This window comes from Paramormyrops kingsleyae, chromosome 8, assembly GCF_048594095.1.
Source record: "Paramormyrops kingsleyae isolate MSU_618 chromosome 8, PKINGS_0.4, whole genome shotgun sequence".
Lineage (NCBI taxonomy): Eukaryota > Metazoa > Chordata > Actinopteri > Osteoglossiformes > Mormyridae > Paramormyrops > Paramormyrops kingsleyae.
In genome coordinates, this window is record NC_132804.1 from 37,907,120 (window position 1) to 37,929,926 (window position 22,807).

The 22,807-nt window shown below is 41.5% G+C and overlaps 1 protein-coding gene across 1 annotated transcript in view; it reads left to right on the plus strand.

Moving 5' to 3' along the window:
* slc41a1 (solute carrier family 41 member 1) overlaps positions 1–22,807 on the plus strand; it is a 53,893-nt gene that overhangs the window by 22,040 nt on the left and 9,046 nt on the right. Inside the window, exons 4-7 of the mRNA XM_023806332.2 lie at positions 6,446–6,517; positions 6,760–6,904; positions 7,136–7,282; positions 8,089–8,236. Of these exons, the coding sequence (XP_023662100.1) occupies positions 6,446–6,517; positions 6,760–6,904; positions 7,136–7,282; positions 8,089–8,236 (512 nt within the window). The remainder of the gene's footprint in view (positions 1–6,445; positions 6,518–6,759; positions 6,905–7,135; positions 7,283–8,088; positions 8,237–22,807) is intronic.

Below are 22,807 nucleotides of genomic sequence, written 5' to 3' on the forward strand. Positions count from 1 at the left end.
TACTGAGGCAGAACTGATCATGTACTGCAAATCTGTGATAAGTTTATTAATGGCATTACTAGAAACATGAAAATAATTTTCAAGTTTTAGCAAAATGGATGCAAATTTCAGCTCTATGGTCTTGGACAAATCTTGTCCTTCTGTGACAATATCCTCATTATCTGAAACATCTGCATTCTCCTGTTCAGCTAGCAATGCATCATCATTGAATTTCTGAGAAATTCTGTGTACCACTTTCTCTAACGACACCTGGTTTGAAGTCCTGAAGAGAATAAGGATTGTGCTTCCTATTTTTATGCGACTTGAATGTGCTACACACATTTGTCTGAAAAGAACAGTGCTCAAACATACAATGAACCGTTTCATTGCTTTTTAGGTGGTTATAGATGTGACTAAAATATTCTCGTTCTGATGCTATATCGCTGCAAGAACACACGTGACAATTGAATGTGGCTAACCTTGATGGTAATTCAGTGTTCTCTTTAGCATGGTAACGATTAAGATGGCTGTGTAGCGCATTCCATGTTTTAAATCTACAGGGACAATCAGAATAATTGCACGGGAAATGATTACGGCATCCATAATGTCCATGCATTAATCTATAGTGCTTCAACAACTGATATCTAGTTGACACTGTTATTTTGCAGTCCTTACACTGCCACATGCTTTCCTTGAAAAATTAGCATAAATGCCTAAATATTTTTTTTAAGCAAAACACAAAATAAACGAATAACGTAAATTAATTACACTCTGTGTACACCTACATAACTTTTTCCTGACAGTATTTATCAGGATGGGCAAGAAATATTAATAAATATTAAACATTCATACCTGACACAATCACTATCGTCTTCTCCTTAAGGTGTTTCGCGCTTTCGTTTGTCTTCTGTTCCGTTGCTCCGCCTCCAAGGTGAGCTGCTACGGTATCCGCAAAGGTCCAATTTTATGAAGTTTAGCGTTTTACTCAGCAATGTTAAGTTGACCAAACAAACACTTGTTAAGTAAAACCGACAGTACTACATTTTTTGTATAAATAACTTAATTAACTTACGTTAATGTAGTTACTTGCATTATTTATGTACTGTGAACAAGGATGGGTTTAGTAAAACTAACTATAGCGATAGTTCATTTTTTTGAGTGCAGTACATACATTTAGGTGTGGATTTTTTTGCTTTTTTGCAAAAATACATGCCCAATCCACGTTGGTTGTCTGTCTTTCATGTCATCGTTGTAAATAAATCTCATGACTAAATGAATTTCCCTTGGTCTTATATAACTACATGCTTGTTCTGTCACAGTACTCTAGATTTGACTGTGACACTTACTAATAATCCCAGGTTAATAGTGGTAAATTAATAAGGCAGGAAGCATAACTTCTTAGCATTCTCTCCAGACCTCCTTTTCTCATCATTAATATTGTAATAGGATTTGTGTGGTGGGTCATGGATTTAATAATAAAGAGGAGGTGATTGTTGATAGCGTGCTTATTAAGCTGACAGCAAAGTCGACACACTTGGGATAGACATTAATGGAAATATGCATGCTATGATAAAATATTAAAACAGTTACAACACTAATTATTTACAAAGTTAATACACAATCACGCACATTACATTTACATATAGCGCATAACTATGGCGCGAAGCAAGGCATGCTGGTAATTGGAATAATTTGTTATAATGAATAAGTTCTGTGGTGCCGCAGTATGTAAAGACACATTACTGGTGTTTTGCTGATGGATTTTTTTTCGCCCTTACCAATAAATTACTGGAACCTTAACATTGGCTAATGTCATTGATCAGCTGATGAATTGTTTGAGTGTGTGTCTGGCATTTAGTGGGTCCCCAGCCATTTGCTGGAATTAAAAGAAGTAAAAAATTCAATTCTAAAAGCATGGTGGCCTAATGCTATACCTCAAGCAAACAAATTCACATTCTTACTATTCACTGATGCAAAACTGTTTTAATTACAAAGGAGTGAACATTTGCTTTAGTGCCTTGCTCAAGCCTTGCTACCGACAGGTGAACTGAAAGCTTTTCTTTGACACTTGCTCTGCCTTAAGGCCTTTCCCATTGTAAATCTGCTGTCTGGTGCAATTTGGGTGCTACAGTATCTTGGAAAGGCGTGTAGGCTACATTTTCCTTTTCACACTGGTGATTATTTGCAGATTAGGTAGAAAAATGCCCTTAATGAAAAAAATGCTCTAATAGTCTTTCTTCAGAAAAATCTTTCTGTTTGAGCTAAGCCACTGTGCCTGTGTTCGGAAGGTCACTGGTTCGAGCCCAGCCTCAGCCTCAGCAAAATCACATCTGTGGGCCCTTGAGCAAGGCCCTTCACCCTCAGCTCTATGGGTACCACTGCAGGTGGCTGTCCTTCACTGCCTGTTCTCACCTACATATATGACTGACTGTCATTGAGAGCAAGATGGGATGGGCAGGAAGAGATTTTCCCCTTAGAATTATCCATACATCCATCCAATTTCTGTAACCGCTTGTCCTGTTCAGGGTTATGTGGAGTTAGTGGCTGTGGGCACAAGGCAGGGAACAACCTATCGCAGGGCATATTATTATTATTATTATTATTATTATTATTATTATTAAATAATAATAATATAGTGGAATCTGCTTATATTGATCACGTCTGTCTGGGTGAAATTGATTACTGTAAGTGGATGATCATAATCAATTTTTTTCCTTTTTCTTTATGTCTCAGGCAGATTACCATCTAATTGACATTTGTATACTTATTACATGAATATAAGGTAATAGAATGGACAGTGTCGCTATTTATAAAATTTTATTCACTCTTTCAAAATACAGTATAGCTGTTTCAAACACTTTTCAAATTACAGTACTGTACAAATTAAATTATTGAACTATGTATAATTCAAATACGTTATAATATAGTAGCACTGGTGGCATCTGCACGTTCCGGCATAGCTCACGAGCGCGTGTATATAGCCCTGTGTATGTCTTGTATATAGTCCATGTTTGTATTTTTTAGTGTAGGTACTTGTTGTGCTGTTTATCCAGTAGTCGCATGTGCCTGTAACTGAGGTTGTATGCAGTTCTTGCCTGATCCTAGTGTGACTTAGCCATTGTGTAATTACCTGCCATGTGTGTGCCTTACCATCCTTAGCGTTTCCCTGTCATTCATGACTTTTGTGTTATTGTTGTTTGTTGAACAGCCGCTTTAAGGAGTAAGGTGGAACAACTTTGTGTCAGTCTGCTTCTTGTCGTTTTCATTAGCCAGCGATCCCTCAGTCTGCTCGGCGCTTCAATATGGTACAATATTGTACATAAAATATAGCTTATTGTAGTTTTGCTGCAGCATCTCGGTGGCTATGTTTTGGTAGTTTATCATAACCTTCAATGAGTCTATATTTGTTATTAAGAGAAAATTACTTTCTTTTTTCTCTCATGTTTTCTGTGCACGCCGCATTAGCCTCAGGGCAAAGTAGGCTTACCAACATAAAGACAGTAAAGTAAAATAAGATTATATAAAAGAATTAGCGTACTTTACATTTTACCCCATATGTTGTCATGTATAAAAAGACCTAAAATGAACCCTGTAAGTGAACTACTTAATTACTAAAATTATTCAAACAGTATTTGTATAGGAATGATTCTCTCCCAAGCTTTTTGATCCATATAAACGGTCGATCACTATAACCGTGATCACTATAAGTGGGTTCCACTGTATTTGCTTGTTTGCAGAATTATTCCAAATGAAAAGGGGGGTAAAAAAACCAAAAGTACAGTATATGAATTCATTTTTAAATGCAACATGGGTCATTCTCATTATCGTAACATATCAATTTGATCTAGTTAATGTTATTTGATATTAAAACTGCAACAGCAGTGCCTATTTGGGGAAAATTTTGAGGGATCATTAAATCAGAGCTATAAATTATGTAATGTTAATATATTGAATAAGTAAGTAATGTCAATTGCTCTGCACAAAATCCAAAAAGGTTGAAATTTAAACTTTTATGGTAAAAGTAGTTTTTCTCTCATAAAAAGGATGATATCAAAACTGTGTCAGCATTTACACCTCATATTATGACATTTTTAAGTAGCCCAGAATGTGCACTTAAGGTGCAGAATGTGTGTATTGATCATTTACATGCATTTAAACCCCGAATTAAGTTGAAGGGAGAAATCAATGAAGTGGGAAAAATTGTGTGCTTTTTTGACTTAAGTGGATGGGAGAATCGACCCCATAATGTATTTGATGGTTGTAGTAATACTAGCATTACCAATTCCTAACATTTTCTATGTATTTATTTATTAATTAGTATCAGCATCACTCTTTGAGTCTTTGGCTTTGAAATCCTTTGTGGAATTATGTTTCCCACCATCAGGCTATTGGAAAACCCCCTACCAGGCATCAAAACAGCTGAAAAAGTACGGTACTGTATGTACAGTTAGCAGAAGGTCTGTGAGCTTTGTGTTTGGATCACATTATCCTGTTTTGGATACTTGGTCATGGAAACTCGGTGCATTAATTGTGCAATGTTGCAGAAACAGGTATCTAAAACAAATGTCAAAATCTTCACTACTATAACTAGCTTTAAAAAGGTTAACATATAGCCATATTGTTTTTTTTTCGTAAAAAACATGCAAAGACATGCAGTTAGACTTTGTAGGTTTTTAGCTGACACTAACTCTACAGTATCTGGATGTATTTTTCTTTTACTTGCCTCTAGGTTCTTCAGTTATCTCCTACAGTCTAAAAGACGTGCTGTAAAAATGATGACTCAATAAGTCTGCAGTTCACAGCTAATTGCAATTTCTGTTTAAAAGACAAACCCTGACAGTATTCTCAATTCTTGCATAAATTGTCCAGTGTGGTCCAATGAAACACTGCTGCCTCCTTATCTCTTGAGAAATGTGACGCTATAGAGTTGCCAAAAGCGACCAAGAATTAAGGGTATGTGGCAGTGACAGCACCTGAAGCAAACACCCCAGAAAGAATGCTGGACAACACTGTTGATAGAGCTTGGATGCAAATTATTTAATTCATCCTGTTTTCCCATATTGTCATGTTTCATATCTCCTCTGCCTTAATCTCTGTTATCATTTGCTGCACCAGCAAGTTCTCTGATCTGCAGTTCTGTCTGTTTTCTCCAAACTAAGGACTCAGCAGGCAATAGAAGTACTGCCGAGCAGGCGTGACAGCCCAGTTAGGGTCACCTCCAAGACCTTTTGAAACAAACAGACTGTTGGCAGCTGCACAACACAATCTGCATCTGCCCACACCACTCCCAGAAAAGCTCCTCCTTCCTGCCTGCTCCTTCGCCCAGCTATCATGGATCTATTGCAAAATTATGATCATATTAATTTCTCTAAGTAGCTCAAAAATTCTCTTTGACATACTAAATAAAATTAAGCATTTGTATCTGTGTTGATTCTTTTTAAGAGTCACACAATGTCTATGTGTCTGTATGAATGTATATCTTTAAAAAAGTCCCACAGACAGCAATATTTGGGTACATTTAAAAGAAATATCACAAGGATATTTTCCCAGAAATTGGAAACTTGGAGTGCCAGTGTAGTGAAATGCTTTTGCTGGTTTGCCCTAGACAAGGTTGAAGCATATTTAGTTGGACTGAATGTCCCAGTGCAGCTTCTATGTACTCTGGCACTCATTCAACTCATTCTGTTGAGATACTGTTTTTCTTCCTTTCATCTGTTAACCAGCGTCCTTTTTTGACATAAATCATTTAAACAGTATCTAGTTTTATGGCAGACCATTCCTGTTTCATTGCTTGCTGTGGTTTGTGTGAAGAGATTTTATTCCCATCCATCCATCCATTCTTCCATCCATCCATATATCCATCCATCCATTGTCTATTGTAGCTTGTCCTATGCAGAGTTGCTCGGGTCTGGAGCCTATCCCAGAAGCTATAGGGGGGGCAAAAGAGATTTTCTAATGCAGAAAATATCAGAACATTAACTGAACTTAATTGAACTAACAAAAAAGACAAATTATATAAGCTTAAACTGAATAATAATAAAACATTTGAATCCATTTTGAAACAGTATCACATCATTCCAGTGGGGTGTTTATGCCATTCTGCTGTGTGTTTCTGTTGAAATTTAAATTTCACCACCACTTCATAATGAAGTGGGAAGTTTAACTTGTTTTGGATGTATAGAAATAACACTCAGAAGACCTGGCCATTCAATATCAGCAGACTGTGGAGGAATGACACAGAGTGGAAGGAGTTGGTAGAATATTAAATAGATTTAACTTAATTTGTGTAGAGAGCTGACCAGCATTTCTTTATAGAATTATACTCAATGAGATATCCCACGTTATACAAAACATATCTGTGAACCTAGTGAAAGAGTGTTCAGTGAAAGGTATGAAATCATTTAACTGAAATATGTGATAATTTCTTACAGTACCAGTTTAACAGTAACATAAATTTCTTTTTTAGGCTAACATTGGACAGATGGACACAGCCAAGGAGATGTGGAAGATGATAATGGGAAACCTCGCCCTCATTCAGGTAAAAAGTAATGAAGACTTAAATTTAGACAGTTTAGTGAGAAAACAGTCACCTAATCTTCCTCAGACTTTTTAGTATAGGTGCCATTTTTGTAAATGATGTCAAAGATGCTTCCAGTTAGATACACAAATGTAACAAAGATTAAGCTTATAGTGTGCCATTCCATGTTTGTGGCATTTGTAGATAAGCACCTAATAGTAAGGGCATACTAATTATGCTGTGAATCCTAATCAATTGTCCAGGTCCAGGCCACAGTGGTAGGCTTCCTTGCATCCATTGCGGCTGTCATCTTCGGCTGGATCCCTGAGGGCCACTTCAAACTGGGCCACGCGGTGCTGCTCTGTGCCAGCAGCGTTTCCACAGCCTTCATCGCCTCTCTGCTGTTGGGTGAGACAGCTGGGCTGCTGCCATTGTCTGCCTTCCATGCTAATGCTTTCCTGGGCTAGAGGCCCATAAGGGTGCTGAAAGCAGACCTTATACAGTACTATGGCCTTGTTAATCTAACATTTCAGGAAGGTTGTATAGTAAAACTTTTATGGTAAAATTTCAGTTCTCTTATGTCTTGTATTTAAGCTTCCCTTTCACAGATTTTCTTAGTCTTCTTTTGTCTTTTGACAGGGCTTATCATGATTGGGGTTATCATTGCTTCCAGAAAGGTCGGCATCAACCCAGACAATGTGGCAACACCAATTGCTGCTAGTCTGGGAGACCTCATTACCCTGGCCCTATTAGCAGGCATTAGCACAGGGCTATATAAGCAGCTAGGTAAGAGCTCTATGTCACATTCCCACACAGTCAGCTCAGCTGGTAAAAGGTGCAAATTCATCTCCTGTTGTGCACAGTTAGTAATTATTATGTGTCAGCATTGTTTATTCATGCTGGGTAAAATTTTACAACCCAGTGGGAAGCATGGTTCACCTTAGTAGAAAACTGATTCTCTCTGGTACATAGCCACTCCCTGGATTGGACAAGTTTCGATTGGACAAGTTTGACAAGTTGCATTTGTACTCTTGGCAAATAAACAGTGTGATCACAGCAAATGTTTCTCACAGTTGCTTTGGGTAAAAATTCTGCTAAATAAATAAATGTAAATTACAGTACTGTGCTTAGCCAGTCAGGGAAAATGTATAAAGCCATTTAACTGGTTAGTAAGTATATTTGCTCAGAATAAATAATTTATAATAATAACATTAGAACATTTGCAAATTAACAACAGCACAATAAAAACTAACGAGAATTTCTTCTGTTCACCAAAAAGTTTCTTATATCTTGTTGGATGGCTAGAAGAACATCATTTCATATCACAACCCTCTCCTGAGGGGCACCCCAGGTATTCATTATCCAAATATGATATGGTGGTGGTCAAGTACAAAAATTCATTGGTTGCTGCAAATACTGGGGTGACCTTAGGAGAGGTTTTGAAATGGCTACCACACTCTGAAAGACATCATGTTTTATGCCAACATAAAGATTTATTTTCTCAGTTGAGAAGTTTTGGATTGATGTTACATGAGAAAGTGTGGGGAATTAAAGATCACTGGTATTTTACCTTGTGTTTTGTTTTCCCACAGAACACAATGACTACATCAACCCACTGGTGTGCGCCATCTTTGTGACCCTAACACCTGTCTGGGTGCTGATTGCTCGTCGCATTCCTTCAACTCGAGAGGTCTTATACTCTGGTTGGGAACCGGTCATAATCGCCATGGCGATTAGCAGGTACATGACACAGGGATTTTCCACTTGTGATTGGACTCATGGCACTTGGTAACACTCATTTTATTTATTTATTTTATTTACTCATTTTAAGTCGGAACACCCTGAACCAGAAAAACTAAAATCATGACCTCACAGATAAAGAGGCCAGCTAACTGAACCACAAACCCATAACAAACAAGGCTCTGGCAACGAGAACAGCAAAAGCAAACATGAAATGGCAGCAAACAAGATAAAAACAGGTAATATACAGCACTGAAACAGCATTGCAAACCCAGAAACAAGACTGCAAACTGAGCTGAAGCTAATCCTTGCTGTCAAAGAGCTCTCTGTGCAGTGTGGTGTGTGTAGTGTATGGCACTGCAGGTTATGGCTCTGTGCCTATGACTGGAAGGTCGCTGATTCAAATGCTGTGGCTGGCCAAGACGTTTCACTATTGGGCCCTTAACCACAATTGCTCCCAGGATTCTGGACTGACCCTGCTCTGTAATCTTCAGTTGTACGTTGCTGTGGACAAAAGTGTGTGATAAATACCATAATGTAAATGTAGCCCTTTCATGCATGAATTATAATAATGAGATATTGATTTATAAAAATGGGCTTCTTACATCACAACAGATTTCATAGACAAATATTGAGCTGGCTCCTCTTGGGAGTATATGTGAGGCTTCCTGAACTGCATTTTTTCCACTGACTAAGTGGTTATCTCATATTTACCTGAAATGGCATTAAATCATATGTGGACAGGATGTACCAAAGGGCTAAATAGAACACAGACGCTCCTTCCATTTCAGAGCAAGTGACATAGACATTGCTCAGTGTCATAATTAGGAGAAAGCAGATGTAATATCAGCGTGTGTTCTCTTGGTCACCACCTGTCAGGTGAACATTTTTGAGATATGGCCAAAGTGCCCCCTCAAAATTTTCTTGGTTAGAATCACGATCCATAATATACACTATATTGCCAAAAGAATTGGGACACTTGCCTTTACACACACATGAACTTGGCATACCATTCTTAATACATAGGCTTTAATATGAAGTTGGCCCACCCTTTGCAGCTATAACAGCTTCAACTCTTTTTTTTTGACCATTCTTCCAGGAGAGCATTTGTGAGGTCAGGCACAGATGTTTCGACGAGAAGACCTGGCTCGCATTCTCTGCTCTAATTCATCCCAAAGGTGTTCTATCGGGTTGAGGTCAGGGCTCTGTACAGGCCAGTCAAGTTCCTCCACACCAGACTCGCTCATCCATGTCCTTATGGACCTTGCTTAGTGCACTGGTGTACAGTCATGTTGGAATAGGAACGGGCCATCCCCAAACTGTTCCCACAAAGTTGGGAGCATGAAATTGTCCAAAATGGCTTTAAATGCTTCAGCATTAAGAGTTCCTTTCACTGGAACTTAGGGGCCAGGCCCAATCTCTGAAAAACAACCCCACCCCATAATCCCCCCTCCATCAAACTTTACACTTGGCACAATGCAGTCAGGCAAGTACCATTCTCCTGGCAACTGCCAAACCCAGACTCATCCATCAGATTGCCAGACAGAGAAGCATGATTCATCACTCCAGAGAACATGTCTCCACTGCTTAAGAGTCCAGTGGCGGTGTGCTTTACACCACTGCATCCAATGATTTGCATTGCACTTGGTGATGTAAGGTTTAGATGCAGCTGCTCGGCCATAGAAACCCATTCGATGAAGTTCTCTATGCACTATTATTGAGCTAATTTCAATTCCACATGAAGTTTGGAGGTTTGTAGCTATTGACTCTGTAGACAGTTGACAACTTATGCACACTGCACCTCAGCTTGCGTTGTCCTTGCTCTGTTATTTTACGTGGCCTACCACTTTGTGGCTGAGCTGCTGTTGTTCCCAGTTTCTTCCACTTTGTTATAATACCACAAACAGTTGACCGTGGAATATTTAGTAGCGAAGAAATTTCACGAATAGGCTTATTGCAGTGGTGGCATCCTATCACAGTACCACGATTGAATTCACTGAGCTCCTGAGAGCAACCCATTCTTTCACAAATATTAGTAGAAGCAGTCTGCATGCCTAGGTGCTTGATTTTCTACACCTGTGGCCATAGAAGTGATTGGAACTCCTGAATTCAATGATTTGGAGGGGTGTCCCAATACTTTTGGCAACATAGTGTAGGTCACAATTTTTTTGTTTGTTTACAAACCATTGTATATAGAAGGTATTTCCTGCCATAAAAAAAATGATAATCATAAAATAATAAAATTTAGTTTTGGCAGTCCGTGGGCAACGATCCTGCCAAAATCAAAAATAAAATGAAATAACACCATTTGCATTTGAATTTTCCACTCATGCATGAGTCATTTGTAAAAAAATATATATATATATATTAAAATACAAAATAATGTATGAATAAAACGTTTAAGCTGTAGCTTTCTTATAAGAATTTCACAAATCTCCCTGTAATGAAAATGGTGGAATTACCCGGCATAATGTGATTTTTCTTTTGTGACAGTCAACTGGTAACATGACACTTTGAGTAATTGTACACACTGATATGAATTAGAACCCACATTTTGAAATGGAATGTGGAGGTCCTTATAGTGTTTAATTAATCTCAAAACTCACACGCATAAAAAGTGCATGCATGTATGCGCTCGCGAGCAGAAAACATATCCTCTACATATCCTGCACAACACTCACTCGACATTAAATAGTCTCAAAATTCGAACCACGAGAGCGTATGCGCTCGCAAGCAGAAAACACTTCCTCTCTATGTGCTCGCACTCGTTGGACCCTCTCCATTCGCTCACATTTGCACAACAACTCGACAGACTGAGTTTTGAGACTTTGGAAGCGGGAATAGTGGCTGATATCTCCAATTCGTGGATTGGTCACTGTGAATCCAGTGATTGGCTGTTTGCTTTGGAAGAAGATGACCACTGACCAGTCAAAGAGAGAACAACCAGTTTCACACTCTGTCATGATGTTGGAGCAAGGAAATCTTGTACTAAGTTAACATCTTTTAGAGATCCTATTTTAATACTGCACTTCCGAAGTGGTAATCGGAATCAGACATGCGCTTGAAGTTCAGCACAGGATTGCTGGAATATCCCGATTCGACTTAATCTATATAAAAGTCTCTGCAGAATGGGCCACTGTACAGTAAATTGCAGCGTACAACAAGGCATCTTTCTTCCTACAACATCAATGAACTCTCCTGCACTCCCCTGATACTAGTTATATCTCGGGCTAGTGTTAGAACCAACAAGAAGTTTGATTAACATTGCATGAAGAATCACATTTTCCAAAACAAACAGCCATTTACAGGATTCAAAGTGACAAATCAATGAAGTGGAGAAATCAGCGACTGTTCCCGCCTCCAAAGTCTCAAAACTCAATCTGTCAGGCAAGCGAGTGTTGTGCAGACGCGAGCGCGTAGAGAGGGGTGTAGCTAAATGAATCGTAAGCCACAAATAAGTAGCTAACTTAAGCTGTGTGTAACTTTGCCATTAGTTTGGGCCACACAGGCGACCATGTGCAATAAATACAACTACTATGGGTTCCACAACCCCACCAAGAAAGTACAGCAGTGCCTGAGGTTGCTGACCCCTAGCTCCGTCCACTGATCCGTTTCAGTTAACATATATTTGCATGTTGTGAACTTGAAAACACAAAGTAGGAAATGAAAAGTCAAAGTGGAAAATGAAAAGACAAAAAGGTTTTTTTTTATTATTATTTATTTATTTTTCGCAAATGACTTTTTCCATGAATGGAAAATTAAAATGTAAATGGTGTTATTTCATTTTACTTTTAATTTTGGCAGGATATAGACTGCTAAAACTAAATGTCAAAGAGGAGATTTATTTTTATTTTATCATTATCATTTTCGGGTTTTTTTGGCAGGAAATACCTCCCATAAATGTATGTAGTAATGTTAATTAACCAGCAATTCTATCCACACATGCAGTTCTATCCTTATGTGCATACTAATGTACATTTGTGCTGTTATGACAAGAAATTACTGCACATTTTAACCTTTATTCTGCCAATAAAGTACTCTTTCTTCATGTAAAGATTAAGATGTGTGATAATTTCTTGTCATAACAGTGCAAATATGTACTTGTTTTACGTAAATATGTGCTGTTATGACAAGAAATTGCTGTGTGTATCATTTTATTCAATGAACTTACTTGCATAGCAATTATGTCAATCCATTGAACCATTTTCTGCCGCTCATCTGCCGCTCATTTGGGTCCGGGATTGCAAAGGCAGCAGTCTGAGCAGGGATATATATATACCGGTCAGCTGAGGGATATTGTTATTTGTGTGTGTGTGTGTGTGTGTTTGTGTGTATTAGGGCTGTCAAAATTAACGGGTTAACGCGGATTAATCCGTCATCTTGATTAATCTGATTAAAATTTTTAACCCGATTAACCCATCTGCAGTGCAGAATGACTCAAAATGTTCAACCACGGTTTTTGGTTGGGGAACACTTAAACAGTTCTGACACAAAAGTTTATATATGAAAGGACTGCTGATCTGTGTCCTTCCAGGTCTGTCCCCTCAGTCAAAATTTCATAGGCTATGTCCTCGAAGCAGTCCTGCAGGGCTGAGGTGACTTCCTTAGTCCACACGTTGACTGTATTCATGGTTGTTCTTTATCTATAGCTCAGTGGTTTATACGCTGGGATCAGGGACAGAGACAGTTGATCTGAGAGTCCCAAAAGCGGCAGAGGGCTGGCTTTGTCAGCATGATTGTTCTTTGCTCTTGTCAGGAAGTTTAACTACTTGTGAAATTTGGGTAGAACAGACTTCAGGTTGGCATGATTAAAGTCCCCCACCACTATAACAATGCTGTCTAGTTGTACCGACAAATGCTGACTAATGGAGTGGTGTATACACCTTCTCTATTGCTAACCTAGCATTAGCTTGCGGTGGTACATAGACAGCTGTTATCACGACTGATGTAAACTCCCTGGGCAAATAAAAAAGTCTGCATCTGCACTGTAACATCAAGTACTCAATATCCGGAGAGCTGTCAGCATCTTTGGCTATGGCGTTCATACACCAGCTGTTGTTTATATAAATGCAAAGTCCCCCTCCTCTGGAGTCCTTTACTGGAGTAAATAGTCATATCCGCTCTGGAGATGGTGCGACCCACTAGGTCGATAAGCAGCATCCGGGGCGTTCTGATCCAGCCAGGTCTCCACATTATCATCACTTAGTAATTCAAACTGTGCAAGGTGATCTGCAGTCACAGCTCATCCATTTTGTAAAGTGACTATGAGTTAGTGAGAAAAAGGCTTGGGATGGCGAGTTTATTGGGGTTAGCCTTTAGCTTAGCTTGCAGCCCTCCTCTCTTACCCCTCTTCTGCTTTCTGTGCCTCATCTGTCTGCGCCATTTCAGCATGGGTATGGCAAGCTCTCCGCTCGTGGGGGAGCACCAAATCTCTTGAGGAAGTCCCAGCTATTGTAAACCAGAGTGCAATGATTTTTGTCTGCTGCCATTAGCAGCTCTGATGTACTGTGTGTATGTGGCTGCTAATACATGTACAAAAACACACAGGAAAGAAATTATAAAAACTAAACACCACAGTATGAGGTGTATGTGCTGATATGCTGTGTTTGGTTTTTGCCAAACGTGGCTCTGCATTATGGTCAAACATCTCCACTTTGGTCTTGTCTGTCCAAAGGACATTGTTGCAGAAGTCTTGTGGTTTGTTCAGATCCAACTTTGCAAATCTGACCCATGCTCCTTGGAAGACTGGCAAGTGCCTTGAATGTTTTCCGCTAATGTTTCTCAGTGTAGAAAGATGGACTTTAAATTGTTTGGAAATCACCCTTCCTGGGGCAGCATGGTGGTGCAGTGGTTAGCCTTGTGGTGTTGCCTCACACCTCTGGGACCAGGGTTCAAGTCTCCGCCTGGGTTACATGTGTGTGGAGTTTGTATGTTCTCCCCATATCGTCCTGGGGTTTCCTCTGGGTATTCCAGTTTTCCCCCACAGTCCAAAGACATACTTAGGAGTTGCTAAATGTGTGAGTAAACAGTGTGTGCGAGTGTGCCCTGCAATGGGCTGGCCAATGGATGGATCACCCTTCCCTTCTATAGAGACGGTCACACTTGCTCTTGATCAGTTAATCAAATGATTACATTTGATTAGCAGCACATGGCTGCTACTTACCCTCTTAATTCCTATGAAAACAGGGTGTACTTAATTTTTCACACATTGCTTTTGGATTTTATCTTAGTTTTTGTTAAATAGATAATGTCATGGTGTAATATGTCATATGTTGTTGTTCATCTGAGGTTCATCAGATTTTAAGACCTGCTAAGGACAAGATGATTTTTTATTATGTCCTTAATATTATTAGGTTTGAGTCAAACTTCTAGCAGCCTTTGCAGACATTAAACACTATCCACTGTAAACTTATTGAAATCCTAACCCTACAGACAAACTATATTTTGGACGTTAAACATTTTCCTCTCCATATGCATAAAGTACAAGGAAAAAGCTTAATGTACACTAATGTACCAAAACAACAATCAAGTATATTACAAGATCTCTTTCACTTCACATTCTCTGAAGAATGAAACCTGAACTGGAACCAAATCAGAATCAGAATCAGAATCAGCCTTTATTCGCCAAGTGTGCTGGGGCACACAAGGAATTTGTTCCGGCAGCTTGAGACTCTCTCGTACATAGAGACACTATACAAGCTATACAACAATAAATGACACTATACAACAATAAATGACACTATACAAACAAACAATACATTACACTGTACAAAAAATTACAAGTATGAAACATATAAATATTATATACAAGCCCACGTGGGTAACATTGTACATTATTAAGGTACGACGTAGAGTGTAGACAGGGGGCAGGTGACAGCTTAGCTGTTTATGAGGGTGATGGCCTGAGGGAAGAAGCTGCTTCTATGTCTACTGGTTTTTGTGTACAGAGCTCTATAGCGCCTGCCAGAGGGGAGGAGCTGGAAGAGATTATGTCCTGGGTGTGACGGATCTGAAATGATTTTAACTGCACATTTCCTAGTCCTTGAGCAGTACAAGTCCTGGATGGAGTGCAGGGGGGCACCGATGATCTTTTCTGCTGTCCGTACAGCTCGCTGCAGTCTGTTCCTATCCTGCTTAGTGGCTGCTCCATACCAGACTGTGATGGAGGAGCAGAGGACAGACTCAATGACTGCAGTGTAGAATTGGATCAGCAGCTCCTGTGGGAGACTGTACTTCCTGAGTTGTCTCAGGAAGTACATCCTCTGCTGGGCCTTTTTGAGGATGGAGGAGATGTTGGACTCCCACTTCAGGTCCTGGGAAATGGTGGTACCCAGGAACTTGAAGAGCTCCACAGTAGACACCGGGCTGTCTGATATGGTGAGGGGGAGCAGTGTTGACGGATGTCTCCTGAAGTCCACTGTCATCTCCACAGTCTTGAGCGTGTTAAGCTCCAGGTTGTGCTGACTGCACCAGAGTACCAGCCGCTCAACTTCCTGCCGGAATGCAGATTCATCGCTGCATCGCAACCTGAATGAGTCCAATGATGGTGGTGTCGTCTGCAAACTTCAGGAGTTTTACAGCTGAGTTCCTGGAGGTGCAGTCATTGGTGTAGAGGGAGAAGAGCAGTAGGGAGAGGACACATCCTTGAGGGGCACCAATACTGAGGGACCGTGTTTCAGAAGTGATCTCCCCCAGACTTACTTGCTGCTTCCTGTCTGTCAGGAAGCTAGTGATCCACTGACAGGTAGCTGATGACACGTTGAGCTGGGAGAGTTTGGAGGAGAGGAGATTAGGCACAATGGTGTTGAAAGCCGAACTGAAGTCCACAAACAGGATCCTGGCATAAGTTCCTGCCCGGTCAAGATGTTGCAGGATATAATGCAGCCCCATATTAACTGCATCATCAACCGACCTGTTTGCCCAATAGGCAAACTGCAGGGGGTCCAGCTGGTGTCCTGTAATGTCCTTCAGATGAGCTAAAACCAGGCGTTCAAAGGATTTCATGACCACAGACGTCAAGGCGACAGGTCTGTAGTCATTCAGTCCTGTGATGGTGGGTTTCTTGGGGACCTGGATAATGGTGGAGCATTTGAAGCAGGAGGGAACTTCACACAACTCCAGAGATCTATTGAAGATACAGGTGAAGATGGGAGCCAGCTGATCAGCACAGGTTTTGAGGCAGGAGGGGGATACACCGTCCGGGCCCGGGGTCTTCTTGATCTTCTGTTTCTGGAACAGCCGGCTCACTTCCGCTTTGTGTATTCTGAGTTCCAGGGGGGAGAGAGGTGTGATGGAGGTCATTGACTCTGGGCTGGGGAGGGTGAGGGAGGAGGATGGAGGGGAGAGAGGTGTGGGGGGGGTTATTGTCTCAGGGGTGGGGAGGATGAGGGGTGTGAATTTGTCCATCTCAAACCTGCAGTAGAAGTTATTCAGCTCATCTGCCAGGTCTTTGTTTGCTTCAACAGGGGGTGGGGGTCGTCTGTAGCTGGTGATGTCTCGCAGGCCTCGCCACACTGATGCAGGGTCATTGGCTGAGAACCGTTCTTTCAGTTTCTCAGAGTAGCTTCTTTTTGCCACTTTGATCTCCTTGGTCAGCATGTTCCTGGCCTGCCTGTACAAGGCCCTGCCACCACCTCTGTAGGCATCCTCTTTTTCCTGGCGAAGATGTTGCAGCTTGGGAGTGAACCATGGTTTATTGTTGTTGAATGTGCAGTAGGTCTTGGACGGCACACACACATCTTCACAAAAACTGATGTATGATGTCACAGTGTCAGTCAGCTCATCCAGATTATCAGATGCAGCTTCAAAGACAGTCCAATCAGTGCAGTCAAAACAGTCTTGCAGTTCCTGCTTTGCTGCGCTGGTCCACTTCTTCACAGTTTTCACTACAGGCTTGGCACGTTTAAGTTGTTGCCTGTAAACTGGAATAAGATGGACCAGACAGTGATCAGAACGTCCCAAAGCTGCCCGGGGGACAGAGCGATAGGCATCTTTTAAAATGGTGTAACAGTGGTCCAGTGTGATGTTGTCCCTGGTGGGGCAGTCGATATGCTGTCTGTATTTAGGAAGTTCCTGGTGTAGATTCGCTCTGTTAAAATCACCAAGGACAATAAAAATGGAATCGGGATTCCAGGGTGGTGATCTGGTTGGCCAACTTGCACAGCGCGTCGTTCGTTTTGGCCAATGGAGGAATGTAAACTCCGACCAGAATGAAGGAAGAAAACTCCCGCGGTGAATAAAACGGTTTGCAGTCAATGAAAAATGTTTCCAGGTTTGGGCTGCAGAATTTCTGTAACACCTTGACATCAGTACACCAACCTTCGTTAATGTAGAAGCAGACTCCGCCGCCCTTCGATTTCCCCGAGAGCTCCGTTACGTGGTCCGCGCGATGAAGGCGGAAGCCCGGCAGGTTTAAGGTAGCATCGGAGGTGCGTTCGCTGAGCCAGGTTTCAGTGAAGCAAAGGGCAGCAGAACGTGCAAAGTCCTTGTTGGTCCGGTTAAGAAGCAGCAGCTCGTCCACTTTGTTTGGAAGGGAGCGGAGGTTCGCCAGGTGAATGGAGGGGAGCGCAGTGCGGAATCCCCGCTGACGTAGTTTCACCAGCGCGCCAGCGCGAGTCCCACGTCTGCGTCTCCGCCAAGCCCCGCGGATAGCCACTACTCCTCCGACCAAAATCTCCAGAAAACTCTCCGTGCTTCTGAAAAATGGACGAAAACCATTTTGAGATGATTGCCTAATGTTTAGCAGTTGATCTCTGGAAAAAGTGATGCGGTCTGAGTGACCAAACGCACAGAAAATAAACAAAAACAATGGAAATGGAAAACTTTTATTTTGTACGTTAAACCTTTTCCTCTCCATATGGATGCATTAAAAGGAAAATGCTTAATGTAAATTAATGTAACAAAACATACTGTATACCTACAGACACCAACCTTGTTACTGACTATTGTTATATTCAATATTCAATAATAACATCCATATTCAATATCCAATAATCAATAATAATGAAACGGTGAAGCATGCATGAAAGGCATGAACATCTTTAAACTTCTTATATCCGCCTTTAAAAGGGTTTATGTGACAACCCAATCCAACTCACTGATTATCCTCATTTACAGAACACATCCCCTTTTGAGTAGAGCCCCTCCTATGACAAATGTAAAGTAATGCACACATACGTATGTCTCACATCAAACGGAACTTCCCATTACAGAAAAGAACACTGATGTGTGATTGTTACAGAATAAAAGGGTGAGTTGTACCCCATCCCCACCCCTCCACCAACCCATACCCTTTTCTCAACAAGAGACTCTATATACAGCATTACAAATCCATATGCAGCGGAGGGCATGACACTCGACCTGAAGTTGTCACATAGGGTGTGTTGGTTACATCTGCATATTTGTGACTGATTGTGTGCCTGGTAGTGTAAGTGTTTGTGCCACTAATAGCTGGCTCCTGGGCAACAACAGACATGTCAGGGAGTGTCTGAGGTTGCAGATGGTGTACTGTACGCATTTGTGCACAGTTTCTCCTAAGAACATAAGAAATTTACAAACGAGAGGAGGCCATTCGGCCCATCAAGCTCGTTTGGGGAGAACTTAACTAATAGCTCAGAGTTGTTAAAATCTTATCTAGCTCTGATTTAAAGGAACCCATGGTTTTAGCTTCCACTACACTAGCAGGAAGACTATTCCATACTCTAACTACACGCTGTGTACATCCTTCTTATGTTCTTATGTTCTCCTGACAAGTTCTCCTGCTTATGATGTATGGCCTGGGTATTGTTGCATGTTCAATGACTGTTCCTTGAATATTCTCACTTCAGCTTTTTAAATTTGGTCAACGCAGAGGTAGGGATGTTGGGAGCTGTGGTATGGTTGTACGTTACTGTCTCCCCATAAGGAGTTGTGCTGGGGAATAGCCATTCTCTAGAGGTGTGGCACAGTATGGCATTAATGCCTTTGTTTTCTCATGCCCTGTTTTCCACAGTCCTTTCATCATAGCAACTGCACGCTCTGACTTTATGTTTGCCTGTGGATATCGTGCGCTGCCAGTAATATGTGTGGACATTTGATCCTTGGCAAAGTTTAAAGTGTGCACAGCTGTACTGTGGTCCGATATCAGACACAACTGACTCTGGTATTCTGTGGCAGCTAAATGCTTTTTTCAGAGCTGCAATAACTGTATTAGCAGAGGCAACACTAAGGTGGACTACCACAATGTAGCATGAAAAGTAATCAACAACAAGAAGGTAAGTCTTCTTCGAAAAGAAAAAGTCTCTCTTGCACCGGTGTCATCAGCAAGGGCTCTCTGTCCTGTGTTGTGAACATATACTACAGTTCTCCATCAGCTGACTGATGTGTACAGATAGACCTTGCCACCAGACTGACTGGCGAGCTTTTGCCCTGAACTTGAGAATACCTTGGTGACCACTGCGGAGGTCATGGAGGATTTCTTCTTTCATCACAATCACAATTCTTTGACCTCTGAGAAGAAGCTATCCAGCCAAGGTGAGGTTTTCCCTTTCTGGCCAATATATGACCACAGCTCTGGTGGAAGGGCATGTTTCTTCGGCCACCCAGTCTCACTGCATTTGATACGCTTTGCAGAAACAGGGTCAGCTTTCTTATTCTTATTAATATTGCTTCTGTGGCAGGAAGGCTTTGAATGACTGCATCCACAAACACTTTGCCCTCTGCCTCATTGTCTTTTTCTGCTTGAGTGAATGTGTGTTTCACGTGGGCTTTTGATAATGTATCTGCTGTTATCAAGTGTTTACCAGGCACATGCACAATATCGAATGTGAATTTCAGCAGTGGCAGGCAGAACCTCAGTACTCTTGCAGGTAGTTCATATAGTGTTTTGGTACTTAGTGGTACTAAAGGCTTGTGATCTCTCTAACTTGAACCTCAGTCCCAGGAGGTAAGAGGACAAATGTTCTCTTTAGCAGGCCCACATGGCTGCCAAAGCATCCTTCTTGATCTGTGCATAGTGGTTTTCATCCTCCGATAGGCCACTGGAGATTAATACAATTGCTCTCCATGTTCCATCTGTCTGTCGTTGGCTCAGGACACTGCCGAGACCAAAAAAGATGAGGCATAAGCAGATACACATGTCTCCACTTTTGGTGAGTATAGCGCCAACACACATGGTGAACACAGTTCAGATTTTAGCCTCTGAGATGACTTTCTGTGGTGTGTCCCAGCCCCATTTGTTTTTCTCTCTAAACAGATCTTTGAGAGGATGGGCATATGATGCAAGGTGGGGTAAAAACTTGCACAGATAATTGTCCATACCCATTACTCTCCTCACACCTTCCACCCCAGTTGGTTCAGGTATTTCCATGATAGCTTTGATCTTGCCTGGGTTCGGTGTCAGGCTGTCTGCCATGATCCGGTGACCCACGAACATGATACTGCCTTTAGCAAACTCACATTTTTCATTCAATGTCAGGCCTTCTTCCTTCAGCCTCCTCAGGACCTGATGCAGTTTCTCATCATGTTGCTGCCTGTCTTCCCCATACAGTGATATGTCATCGGCATGTCATACTGCTCCCTCACCCTCCCCCATCTGGAACATAGAGCACTGAAAGTGGTCTGGGGCTGACAAATTTCCAAATGGTAGATATTTGAATGCATATCACCCAAATGGGGTTATGAATGTTATGAGGAGTGAACTTTCCTTGGAAAATGGGATTTGCCAGAAGTCGGAGGATGCATCCAGCTTTGTGACCACTCTTGCCCCAGCAAGCATGGCTAGTTTGTGATCGACCACTAGGAGGATGTATCTCTCTCTCTGAACCCACTTGTTCAGATGTTGTGTCAGGTCCATGTACAGCCAAATCTTTCCCTGAGCTTTGGGCACCACAACCATACCAGCACACCATGGTGTGAGTTGGCTCACTTTGGAAATTACCCGCATGTCCTCCATATGTTTGAGTTCTGCTCACCTTGTCACATGTCAGCAAGGGCATACAACATGGAGATAACAGAGCATATGGCACTGCGCCTGGCTCCAACTCACTTTTGCACAGCCCCCTTAATCTTCTTAAGCCAGAAAATACTATGGGAAACTGGGCTATAAGACCTTCCTACTTAGCTTGAACTGTGTGGAGATGCTGTATTTATGTAAGAGCTTCTATGGCAGGAAGACTCTATGGGGGATTAGAGAGACTGTTCTCTTTTTAATACTCAGTTTCAATTTAAAGCATCTTTTTACTTCAGGTCCCTGCTCTGTACAGCACATTGCTTGGTGGCTGCAAATTCACATGATTTTTGATTGAAAAAATACTACTTGGACTTGCTGTAACCATCGGTCCGTTGTCCAACTTGAAAACAATCTTTTCCCCATTCAAACATTCGACTCATCAGATCCCACTAAACACACTTTTCCCAAGAATGCAAAGTCCTCCTCCATTTTACTTTCTACTGGCACCTCTGCAATGTCATGAACACCCCCTGTTGACCTACATTTCTTTGTAAAGTGTGCTTCCTTATGACATCTCTTACACTCCACATCACAAGCAGGGCAGTCATTCCAGTGGTTTTTCTTCGAATTTCCACATCTGCCACATTCTAGTAACCAGGGACCTCGTGTATAAACGGTGCGTACGCACGAAAATGTTTTGCACGTTCGTTTCCACGCTCACGTCGAGATGTATAAAAACGAAACTTGGTGTACTGCTACGCATATTCTCACGGCAGCTTCAGACGCAGCATACCCACATTTCTGCTCGGTTTTGTAAACGGACGGCAGCCAGTGGCAAATTATTACTACTGTGGTTTCCCCTTTTATACTCACATTACACTGACTTTATCCAATACACCGACATTAATTGTATGTTGTTTACAAATGTACGGCCCTCGATTTTAATCAATTTGTAACAATAAAACGGTAAAGAAAATGACCGAACTATTACAACTATCATGGCAGCTCTTGCATTATTGGAAGACATAGCTTATGGAAGAATTAGTTGATTAGAAGCGCGTATTCAGGGATCATAGTGATTTATCGGCCCATGATGATGACTGGCTTCTTAGTCGATTCAGATTTCCAAGAGCAATCCTTTTGGAGCTGTGTGTGTACTGGGGCCAGCATTACAAAGGCAGACGATGAGGAATTGCGCTGTACCTGTTTCTTTACAAGTTCTGTCCACTCTAGGGTTTTTAGCCACAGGTGCTTTTCAGCGAGAACTTGCGGACCGATCGGGTATTTCTCAGTCAACACCAAGTTGCGCCATGCCAGCTATGTGGGACGGCATAATCCACTTGTCACCTAGATATATAAAATCTCCTTACACTGTGGTTGAACAGGCAAATATTAAAGCGCAATTTGCAGCGATGCCTGGTTTTCCCAATGCAATCGGAGCCATGGACTGCACGCACATTGCTATAAAGGCACCTTCAGAGAACTAATTTGCTTATGTAAATAGAAAGCGCTTTCACTCTATTAATGTACAAATTATGTGCGATTTGAACATGCGTCTCATTAATGCATGGGCGTCGCCGCCATTAAATCTGAGGGGGACGTGTCATAATTATTCTGAAATCGTGGCTTCTCACGCCGCTCGT